General features: G+C 37.7%; 1 protein-coding gene across 1 annotated transcript in view; it reads left to right on the forward strand.

Moving 5' to 3' along the window:
• Positions 1-11,948, forward strand: part of ATRX (alpha thalassemia/mental retardation syndrome X-linked) — a 73,527-nt gene that overhangs the window by 41,675 nt on the left and 19,904 nt on the right. The window contains exons 21-26 of the mRNA XM_009705123.1: positions 4,121-4,258; positions 5,154-5,329; positions 7,354-7,471; positions 11,234-11,364; positions 11,659-11,747; positions 11,917-11,948. The exon at positions 11,917-11,948 is cut by the window's right edge and continues 165 nt beyond it. Coding sequence (XP_009703425.1) covers positions 4,121-4,258; positions 5,154-5,329; positions 7,354-7,471; positions 11,234-11,364; positions 11,659-11,747; positions 11,917-11,948 — 684 coding nt within the window. The remainder of the gene's footprint in view (positions 1-4,120; positions 4,259-5,153; positions 5,330-7,353; positions 7,472-11,233; positions 11,365-11,658; positions 11,748-11,916) is intronic.

An 11,948-nucleotide genomic window follows, 5' to 3' on the forward strand; every position in this document is an offset into this window, starting at 1 on the left:
GGGCTGAGGTAAAGACAGTTTAATAGGTAAGCAAAAGCCACCCACGCAAGCAAAGCAGAACAAGGAATGCGTTCTCCACTTCCAATGGGCAGGCAGGTGTTCAGCCATCCCCAGGAAAGCAGGGCTCCATCACGCATAATGGCAACTTGGGAAGACAAAATACTGTAACTCTGAATGTCCCCCCCCCACCCCTTCCTTCTTCCCCTGGCTTTATATGCTGAGCATGATGTCATATGGTATGGGACATCCCTGGGGTCAGCTGTCCAGGTCATGTCCCCTCCCAATTTCTTGTGGGCCCCCCCCCCAACCTCCTCACCGGTGGGGTGGGGAGAGAGGCAGAAGAGGCCTTGGCTGTGTGCAAGCCCTGCTCAGCAATAACTAAAACACCCCTGTGTTATCAACACTATTTCCAGCACAAGTCCAAACCACAGCCCCATACCAGATGCTGTGAAGAAAATTAACTCTACCCCAGCCAAAACCAGCACAGGTGGCATGCAGTTTTATGGAGGAGACACAGTGGGTTGTGTAACCTTCCCTGTCCCATCTCTTGGTTTTTACATCCTGCTTGTAGGTGTGCTGCTGTTCAACTTCCAGACCCCTTTAGACAGCTTAGGAGGACATGATAGAGCAGTGTTTGTGATTAGGTTATTAACTTTTGTCGATTAAATCAAGTTCAGAAACTGCAGCATATTGAGCCTTGTAGGTTTTGAATAATTTCATATGAACATGGAACCCCTTGTTTTATTCTCTTCTTGGACTGGTTGGTTGGTAGGATGGAGTCAGACTGTTAGGAAAACTAACCTTGAAATAACTCCATGATTATTTTTATGTTGCTTCAAATCTTTCTCTGTTTTAACTAATTACAAAAAGACAGAAGTGTTCATCTGTTGTTATCCATTAGGTTTTAGAGACGTTTGGGTTGACTGAATTGATGAGAAGTATCTTGCAATGACCATTTTTTATTTCTTACTATCTTCATGAATCGCAGCATTGGCAATCTAGCAGGCTGCCAGTAAAGGAGTTAAGAAGCTATGTCCTGGCTTAGTGCTGTGACTAAATAGGAAAACCTTTGCCTCTGGGAGCATTTTTAATTTAAAAAGTTGCAAATTTGGTATTTGAGCAATAATTTAATGATATGTGTCTGGTTAAAATGGATACTGTTAGGGTAGACATATTCTCTAGTAGAGGCTTGTACTGCACTGTATGCTACAGAAGAGGGGACCAGAGAGGGAAGGTTTAGCCAAAGTTTATGGGTGGAGAAGTGATTTCATTAATTAACTAGCCCTGCTATGTGAAATAATGGCAAGATTATATATGCATGCAGAGCAACAAATGGTTTCCCATAATGCTTTGTGCAACTGATGAAATGCTGTTTGGTTTATGGCTAACTGTTGTGCTTTGCTTGCAGCATTTCAATAACTTTGTATTTTTTTTTACTTGTTGCTACTAATAAAAATTCCGTTACTGTTTAACTTGGAAACTGCTCTTTAATTGGCAGTTGCATAAAGCAGGCTTAAGTTCCTGTAGACTTCAGAGGAAAAGGAGAACTGTGTGTATACCTATATATCTGTCACTGAGTATGTTTTATGTATGTCAGTATATTAACACGTGCAAGTACAGCAAGAAGGACAAGAAGATGAAGACTGTGATCTTTGAGGAAAGATTGAAGGGGTAAGGCTTTTTAGCCTAGAAAAAAGACAACTAAATGACAAATTTTGCACCATGTGAGAGCTGGTTACTGAAAAGACTGTTATCAGTTGTTTTTTACATCAGCAGGAGAAAGGAAAGGACAGAATTTATTCTGATTTGCAGCAGAGAGAATTTAAATTAGGTATTATTGCCCAGTGTGTTAGCAAAAGAGAGGGGTCATGGAGTTTCCTGCTTCTGTCAGGAAGAGTATGTCCCTTTCTCGTAACTCTGTCTCACATGAAGAAAATGGACTAAATGGTCATTTGAGGTCCCTTTATATTTTACATTCCTTTATAATATTTTGAGAAACATCCTGCCCATAATGAATTGCATTCACGTTTTTCAAGAACAAGGGAAAAACCCACAAATTTATGAAAATCCCCGCCACTGAATTGTAGCCAAGATGTTAGTTCATGATATCAGTGCTACATGCCTGCCAAACAAACCACAAATAATTTTACTAAGATATTTTTTTCATATTTTTACTATAATTCATGTACTCTAAACAACAGTTTTTGAGGTGGGGTTTTTGGTTTTGATTTTTTTTTTTTTAACTAACCATGTTAATGAATCACAGTCTTTACTGAAACTGATATCTGGGGTATTTGCACAATTTTGATTGCTATCTACCATTAAGACTTCATTATCCTTCTTCTCTAATGTACTTTGATTCTGATTGTAAACATAATGTACTGGACCAGATCTGTTTCTAAGAATGATATATTAATGTGCAAGCTGTCACATCTGGTGGGGAGATGTTGCAAATACTTGCAAATGCTTCAGTTCTGGAAAATGGCTCCAAACCATCTCGGTACTACTGTACGCTGCATGAACCGCTTGCTCACAAGATACTTACTCTTCAGGAAATACTAGAATGAGAACTGGAGAGAGGATCTGTCACTATGAAGAGATGTTTGCCTAAAATTAAAGGAAGGCTTTTGTGTAGCCTCTCAGTGTTTTGCATGCTGTCAAAACGAGGGAAGGTACAAAAGTCAGGAAATAATATGGGGAAGTATGTCTGTGCCAGGTGTGAAAATTCAGAAATAAGTAGGCTTGGACAAGTCTAAGTGTGTTTGGAATTCATATGTGGATTTTCATAATTGTCTTCTAGACTTGGTTAAAAAGACTTTTTTTTTTCTGCTTGGAAAAAAAGACCACCTTGATTTCTGTTAGCATGTGAGATTCACATCACGTTTTGATGCTTAAAATGGCACAATTAAGATGACTGGCAGTGGCATTTCAATCATGAAAGTGATCAAAGGTATAATTGATTCTCTGTTGTTGATCACTGTCTTAGAGTTAATTTTCTTCTTCACAACTCAGCTTAAAGTTTGTCTGAGGAAAACTGTTGTAAGTTATAAAAGATTAGATTGTCCATGCTGATAAATACTCCTTTGCCACTTCAAATATCAGCCTTTTTAGAGCTGAGTAGATGAACCCAGCTGATGGCTTTATATAGCATTTTTCAAAGGTGGGCAAACTTGACTTCAGCTGGCTTCACGGTTAATAGTACTGGAATTGAGGTAAGGTTTAGATATGGTAAAACATTCATTCGAAGTTACTAGTTGGATCCTAGAATATCTTTTACTTCTCCTTTCAAGGAAAGAGCTTGCAGAAATTGCCCCAAATCTGAAAACCATTAGGGTGCCTTAAGTCTGTTCTGCCCAGTTTGGTATTATTTACCTCAAACTCCAAATTGTAACACTTAATAATTGTATATAGAGTTGCTTTGGATACTGTGGAAATCTATTGTGGTGTGGTTTTGACATTCCTTGTACAACTCACCTAAAATAGCAGTCTAGAATCCTTGGGTTTATCTTCTGGAAGAAAGCTGAGGACATTTCTGTGGTTACTTTCAGCTGGAAGGTGACAATTCACTTGTCTGTAATTCAAATCAGATTTGATTATATCTTATCTAAGATAAGGCTTTTGATTGCATTCTTTACCCCTGTTGATACTGACCTGTTGCCTTAATGAAAAATCACTGCTTACCTGATTTTTGGTTCTCTTTAGAATTGACCGAGCACCAGTAGATGGCAGCCGAAGCTGGATTTAAAGAACAGTTTTATGAAGTTTTGTCAGGGTGAATGGAAATGTAACCGTGCACACACTAGCTGCATGGATAGATAATTTTTATAGGAATATATTGCAAAGCTGTGTTTAATTCCTTCCATGAAGACTTTACAAGCAACAGCCTGTAGTTTACCAGAATGGCTACTGTGAATGCTCGTGCAAAGGCTGAGTGAGAACCTTAACAGTGCTAAAAAAAAACCTACCACAAAATACACACACAGAGAAAACCAGCAACAACAAAAAAACCCAAACCCAAGAAAACTTAATAACATTAGTAGAACAAATGTTGGATTCTTTAGGCTGCCAGTTTCTTTGTGGTAATAAAAGATGGAAGAGATCTAATGTTATTTCTTTCTAGGCCCTGACTTCGTTGTTTGCGATGAAGGGCACATACTGAAAAACGAAGCATCTGCTGTTTCTAAGGCAATGAATTCTATTCGATCTAGGAGAAGAATAATTCTTACAGGAACACCACTGCAAAATAATCTTATAGAATGTGAGTAGTCTGGTTTAAGAAGTGTTTATTTTCTTGAATGTACTTTAGCCTTTCAGCAATATATAGATAGATATAGTTTGATTAGAAGAGAAGAATTGGATACAGTGAAGCTGTTTGCTAGGTTTCTATATCTAAAAAACCCTTAACAATCTGATTTTGCATTTTAAATCATTGTCTCAAGATATGGCTCCGTGTTGGTTTAAGCCACACTAAAATGAAGGTGTTGGGAATCTGGCCTCTCTCCATCCTCTCCCTTGGCTTGGCCTTACATACATCTGATTCCTCAGGGAGCCTCTGTGAAGAGTATCAGAAAATCAGCAATGCAGAAGTGAATAGCTTTCTGACAGCTTAGTTTCTTGCTCCAGCTAACCAAAGGATCAGATGAGTCTCAGCATGTCAAAAGGGGAAGGGGCAGAGTGTTCAGAGGGGAAATGGGTGGACCAGGTCTTGCAGCAGCATCAATTTAAATTGTTCTTACTAAACAATGATTTATGTTACTGTCTTGGGCATCTCTTTCTAAACTAGCTTGTAACATTTGTTCCTCTTTGTTAATATGCTGTAATATTTTTTCCTATTCATTAATATGCTTTTGTATCTATTTTAAAATCTTTGCAAATATGATTTTGTTACACGATCGCTTTGGTGTACAGCAGCTTTCAAACTTTGTGTAACAAACACAGTGAGGTAGTTTGATGTTAAATTTGGAAGTTACATCTGTGCCTAGAGTATGTGTCAATTTAAGCTGACCTTTCTGAAAAATGTTGGGGTGGTTTGGGGTTTTTTGCTCAATGGAAAGTTATTAGTTTTAGATATTACACATTTATTTTCTGTTAGAATTAATCCCAGTACTGTACTTTCCATTTTGAACAGCTCAAGTCTGATCTTTTTGTCCTAGATCACTGCATGGTTAACTTTATTAAGGAGAATTTGCTTGGTTCAATTAAGGAATTCCGGAATCGATTTATAAATCCAATTCAGAACGGTCAGTGTGCAGACTCTACTCTGGTAGATGTCAGAGTAATGAAGAAGCGTGCACATATTCTCTATGAGATGTTAGCTGGGTGTGTTCAGGTAAGAATGGTTTTACTATAACTAATTACTGGAATTAGCTGCAGGAGAGGGAGGAGTTATTTCATCTCGTTCTGATAAAAGCACTCAAAGACCTGTAAACTTGCTATTTGAGAGCTCCATTGAATCCAGCTATTATAGAATCATAGAATCATTTTGGTTGGAAGAGACCTCAAAGATCATCAAGTCCACCAACTTTTGACTTAAATATTTTCACTAATTACTAGATCCTTGCATTATTTATTGTGACTAGAAAAACTTACAAAAATATCATAGCTTTCATCCAAATGTCAGTGTATCCTAAGCAGGACATACACGAATATTAGAGAGTATAGCTGTTTTCCTGCTAGGAGACTAGAAAATTATATGGTAGAGTAGGACATCAATTGCACTGAAATATTCTCTTTTAGTTTCATATACACATTTAAAAACTCAACGACCTTAAAAACTGCTCAGAAAGTTGGTGATCCACAGTTTGTTACTTGATTCTGAATTCCTATTTTTTCTGATTTGTGAGAATCAGAACAATGAGGAAGAGGAGAGAAGGAAGATTAATCAGGTCCAAAAGGGTGAAGAATTTGTTACCTTGAAGACTTTAGATGAAAAAACAAAACAAAATGACAAACAAACAAAACTGCCTAGATTTCCCGAATGAGGGCTGGATTCTTTGCTCTGTAGCGAACCTGCTATGGTATTGCACCTCGTGTGCTACCAGTATGTTACTGCTTTTCTGCTTGATAAACCCAGGCACCGGCAGCCTGATGGAAGGTGTGATGCTCTGTAGGCACAAAATGCCTCTTCCTGGCTGTGTAGTTGGTAGTTGATTAAATAGTCCACGTGGGCATGAGCTGTGTGAAATGGTCATAGTGGGATAGTCCCACAAGCAGAGAAATGAAAAGGTTTTTGGCAGTGTATAAGGGTGGTAGAGGATCTGCTATCATAAAATTATGATCTTGGAAGTATGAATAGTAGTGAGAGGATAGCATACATAATTCTACACATCTATACAGCAGTACAGGAACACAAACCGAAAGACAGAACAAGAGGAGGAACATAAATAAGTAAATCTTATGTGCCTTCAGATGCTGGGCACCCCGTGTTTGTGCAGCATCAGATGGAGCCCAGGTGGATTTTCTTACAGCACACTGCACAGAGCTGATCTTATCCGTAGAGAGCATCTCTCCCTTTTGGTCATTCAAGCTACTATATATAACTTCCTTCGAAGAAAACATCTCTGTTCCTAAAGGATGTTCTCATGAGAGCTTCTTGCTGCGCTTCTAGATAACAGCAAGACTGTGCCAGTGGCGTAATTGCTGGTACCAAGTGGGAGCTGCCAGCAGGCTCCTCTGGTGCAGCGAGCTGGCTGAAGTTACCCTGCAGCCAAGGAGGTTGTACAGTACAGCGCAGGCAGGTTAGCTCTGATGAAGGTCACTTAACTCCTAAACATGCAACAGTTTCTCGGTCAGGATCAATACACCATTCACCATTTGGATGAAGGGGTAGGTGGAGAGAAGTAGACTAGCATAAGAGTCAAAAAATTGAAAACGGAAGTAAATTTTGCATTGCCCCAAGCAAGTATTCAGAAGCTGTGTACTCTAAAGCAGAAAGCGGTTAACCTGAGTATGAGTGAGTTCATCTGTGATACAAACATTGGTATTAGCTGCTTGACTTACCCATGCTTCCAAAAAAAGGGTTTTAGTATCTAAAAAACCCCCACAAAAGTAGTTGCCAGAGCAGCTACTGAAGTTGCAGTCAACTTTGCAAGGACTTGGAACTGGGACACGGGGTTAACAGGTCATACACTTTTGACTAGACAACAGTGTTTACTAGGTAAGAAGAACTTCTGCAGACAGTGCCTGTAATTGGGTTGTATTTAGTGGGCTCTTTTTTCCCATTTGTGGTTGGAAGGCATCCGAATCATTGTAATTTATGCATGATGCTTTGTTACTTAAGATGCCAGAAGTTCTTAAGCTCCTAGTAGTTGTTTCGATGTTTATGTGACTAAAGTACTGTTTGTAAAATTACAGAGGAAAGATTACACAGCATTAACAAAGTTCCTCCCACCAAAATACGAGTATGTTCTAGAAGTTCGGATGACACCTATTCAGTGCAAACTCTACCAATACTACTTGGATCATTTGACAGGTGTGTGCCTACAATTCTCTCTGGTAATAAGATTGATTGTCATTTAATAAGGGGCTTTTTGCCACGGTTGGTAGGTTGGGGTTTTTTGTATGTATTATTGGCTGTACAGATCTATTTTTCTGCTTCCTGTAAGATTTACTTTAGGTCTGAAACTTGAATTGTAGCAAAACATTTGGTTGCACATTAAAATATTTTTTTGAGGAGTAATAATATTTGCATCTCTTAACAGTAGTCCACCTTCAGGTTTTGGTTCCTGTCTCTTTTCTTCCTTTTCTAAACATAAAACATAATTGATTTAATGTCTTACTCTTGCAAGAAACAAGATACTAACTGTAAGGTGGGAGGGAGAGAATGCAAAATGGAGATGTACTGATGTAAGCGCACTGCCAAGCCTTGCAGTTTCCTTTTGTCATTATGCTAGCTGAAGCTGTGATTTGTCAAATATTGGCTCTTTTGTGGAACTGTCTCTTCTTTTGTTCTTGAAACCCACAGGTCTGGTTTTTGCTGTGACTGTGCTTTTCATCAGCTTTCAGTGGCGTCTTGACTGGTCTGTCACAGGGACTTGCATGTTCCCAGTTAAATGTAAATTTGTGTAATTGAAAAGGTGTATAAGGAAGAAAAGACCCCATAATATGTTATTGTGGGCTGGTGTGCTGTTCACTTGTCTTAGAGATAAGCCACTGCAGCTTGTAATTTTAGTATATCAAGGTCTTGGAATATCAACATTTCTAAATGGTATGCACATACACGCTACATAGACTATTAGAGTGGTAATCTCAAGGAACCCTTAGTGAGGTTTTCTGTACCACTGTGCTTCATGCAGCCAGATTCCTCCGCAGCAGTTTTTGGCTTCTGGAGCAATTCTGGTTTTTAAAATGTTTATAATAATTGACTTAATGATCAAGGGTTGAATTCCGTAGTCAAGAATGTTTAAGGCCCTGCTGATAGGATTTTGTATAAAGCTTGAAGTGTGTATTCACTTTTTGCAGTGATTACAAAATGTACTGCATAGTCTGTTGTGCCAGTTTATTACATTTTTTTTTGCACTTCCTGAGCCACCTGTCTTAAAATGCCTGTCTGTTGCTGATGGATTTATTTTTTTAACTATATTTTTCTATTCTGGTTACTCTCCCAAGTTTAATAACAAAAAGATTAATTATATCTCAAGTTATGATTTATAGCAATATGAGATTCACTGTGTTGTCTTGATGACTTTAGATTCTCGATGGTGCAGTTTGTCATCTCCTAGATGAACTGCCAGCTAGATTTCATTTCCACGGTTCTGTTGTCTGTTGCTTCTGGTTGAGTTATAGAAGGAAAGAGTTTTGAAGGACCAGTGAAAGTAATTTAACTTCTACTGATGCCTCCAGTAATAATTGGATGCCTAAATGCCGACTGTTCCCTTTGTCCTTTTACTCTAAAGGAGTAAAAACTTTGTGGTTTATTTAAAAAAAAAAAAAATAACCAAAACAAACAAACCCCTCCCTTCTTACATTAATAGTACTTCAAAACAGTATATAAACAAGACCAAACCTTTATGTGTAGTGCTGATTGCTAATCAGTTCTGTACTACAGTCTATTCTGTGTTGGCTCTTCTTTATATAAATGTTCTGAAAAGCAGGTTATTTGTTCTCTTTATTTCTGCATCATGCTAAATGCCTTTCAAAAGCTAGTAGCTTAAAAATTATAAGCGTTAGCTATGTACTTTACCAACACGCATCTAGATTATTTAGGTGAAATCTTTGTAGCTCTTCCTAGAAACTTTTTAATCACAACAGTTACAGTAGTTTGGTAGGTTCTCTCTGGCCTGCTTCCAATACAAAGTGGGGCTGGTTTTGTAGTTTCAGACTCTCCCAACACTGGCTTTGTTTGTCTGCCATGCTTTTAGATGGCAATGTAAGTCTTTTGCAGATCATTGAGTAGCATAAGAGCTAGTCCCGTACGTTTACAACTGGTTTTCTCTTACTCTTCATGCAAGTCTTTACGTACAATGGCTTTCAGTACTTCCTTCTTTAATAAAGCAGGCAGCAGATAAGAGGAAGTAGCCCACAGTTCAATGTCCATTAAAGTTAAGGGAAAGGTTCGCTCTGGTGAAAAGCGTGTTACAGTGAGCTTCAAATTTGCCATGTTGTTGGAGCCGTTAATTTATTAACAGATTGTATGTGTAACTGACTGTAAGAAAATGCACTGCCTAAAAGCTAGTTTAATCTGCCTAGACTTTAAGGGCTCAACAAAATTATTTGAGTTTAGCTAAGCTTGCGTTTGTCAAAAAAGGTTGTACTCTTTCATGACTTATTAGCCCTTTGTGGGCTGCTTAAACTCCCTAAACTAGTCAAAAGCATTATCTGCTTTCTCTCTCTTCATCTTGGGTTAGTGTCCTGGCAGTTTGGTCAGCTCGGTCAGTGCCAGAGACAATATGAGAAAACAGAGAGGAAACAAGGGAAAGGAAAGACAAACGGCCTCTTTTAGAGGCAAAAAAGCTGTCTAGGCAAACCATGGCTCAGGTCTTCAGAGCAAATCTCTCTGCTGGTTGCTGATGCCCACATTAATTCTTTGCATTACTTTTGTATTTCAAAAGAAGACAACGTGCTTTCTGATTGTTATTAAATAAAAAAGGAAGTCTTGCTACGGAAGATAAATACAGAAGGAGAATTGCTGCTTCTCATCTGCAAATCTTTAAAATTATGTTTGTGCACTGTAACAGGCATAAACTAAAATACACATTTTAGATGTGATTTTACCAAGTTTTTCCTTCATTTAATGAAAATGATACGTATTTTCTTTCACTTCTGTAACACAGAAAATTTAAAGTCTATAGGACTTGTTAACAAGTTTCAACTTAACAGCAAGCTTCTCTGTGATGTTAGCTCAGGTTTAGGGGAGTCAAATCTAAGAATTTCTGTCATCCTTACAATTCCGTTTCCCAAGGTCATAAGGGAGCACAAATGGGAAGATACTCGAAGCTGTTATGTGAGTAAAACGTAGCAAGAACTTGCTTTGTTAAAATATTTCTACTCTGTAGTGATTTACTGGGATTGTCTTGTGCATTGAGCAAATGCAGTGAATAAGCTCTATGCCTGTTTTGCTGTAGACGTTTGATGATTGTGATGCAATAAAAACTATGTTCTTGCAGGTATACATGCCTTAAATTATGCATATAATAAATACGAAAAACAATCTGTTTCAAGAACCTAAAGTTAATGTGTTGCTTAATGAGAAATTGAGACTGTAAAAAAGAAATTTAACTCTCTGAACATTATAATACTTTCCACTAATTCACGCTTGGAGAATGAAAAAATCGGCTGGACTTTTTTAGATTCTTTATTGTAACAGAACACTACAGCATTACAAGTCATTACATGAAGGTAGCTCAAAATAGTAAGCCAAATTCATTGAAACCGATGTGCAAATTTTATTTTGTGTTTTCTACCTCGGGCTGCCTTTACAAAACCTAAATAGACGTGGCTGTCCTTTTAAGAGGATTTCGAGTCATTCCTGTACTGGGGAGAAATGTGCTTTTATATAAAAATGTCATCATGTTTCTCATTATCAAGAAAAAGAGGAAAATCTAATTTTGACAACTTTAACTAGGAAAAAAATGCCTGTGACTCAGTAATTTGACCTCTTTTACAAGAGACGTTACAGTATGATGTGCATCTGGAAAGAACGCTCAGTACTGCACTAACGGATTGTTCAAAGAGGAAACAGTATGTGGCAAGCTTACTTCAAGGTTTCATTCTAAAACCTGAACTTTATTGTCAGGTGTAGGCAGTGGCAACGAAGGTGGAAGAGGCAAAGCTGGAGCTAAACTATTCCAGGATTTCCAGATGTTGAGCAGAATCTGGACTCACCCTTGGTGTTTGCAGCTGGACTATATTAGCAAAGAAAATAAGGTAAATTAGATATATCAAAACACTCTCTATTGAGAACTTTCCAAATAAGCTTTGCCAAATGCTAGGTAAAGTTTCGTCTAATTAATGGAAATCTTTGTTGCTGTGGGGTAATTTTGCTGCTGGTTTTGTTATATTTTTGTTTCTGGGTATGTTGTCATTCTTAAAACATTTTACGAGGCCAAGCCTTTGTAGAACTTACCATTGTTTAAATGAAGAATAAGCAGATGGCTAAAGGTTTAGTAAAATCTTCTGGATGAGCATACTTAATCAATTTTCTGTTTTTTCTCTTTTGAGGGCTATTTTGATGAAGACAGTCTGGATGAATTCATAGCTTCAGATTCCGATGAAACTTCAATGAGCTTAAGTTCTGATGATTATGCAAAGTAATTGAGCTTTTATTTGTTGTTGTTTGTTGGATTTATTTCCCTAACAGAACTTAAGTCATTTCTGTAAAAGTGAATGTTTCCTTTTTATTTTATACATCTCTTAGGATATGTTCTCTAGCAGTAGAATTTTTAAAAAATAATGGGGTATACTATGTTACCTTTCTAGGAAAAAAAAGTCCAAGGGGAAAAAAGTGAAGA

Source organism: Cariama cristata, unplaced genomic scaffold (assembly GCF_000690535.1).
Source record: "Cariama cristata isolate BGI_N322 unplaced genomic scaffold, ASM69053v1 scaffold6258, whole genome shotgun sequence".
Lineage (NCBI taxonomy): Eukaryota > Metazoa > Chordata > Aves > Cariamiformes > Cariamidae > Cariama > Cariama cristata.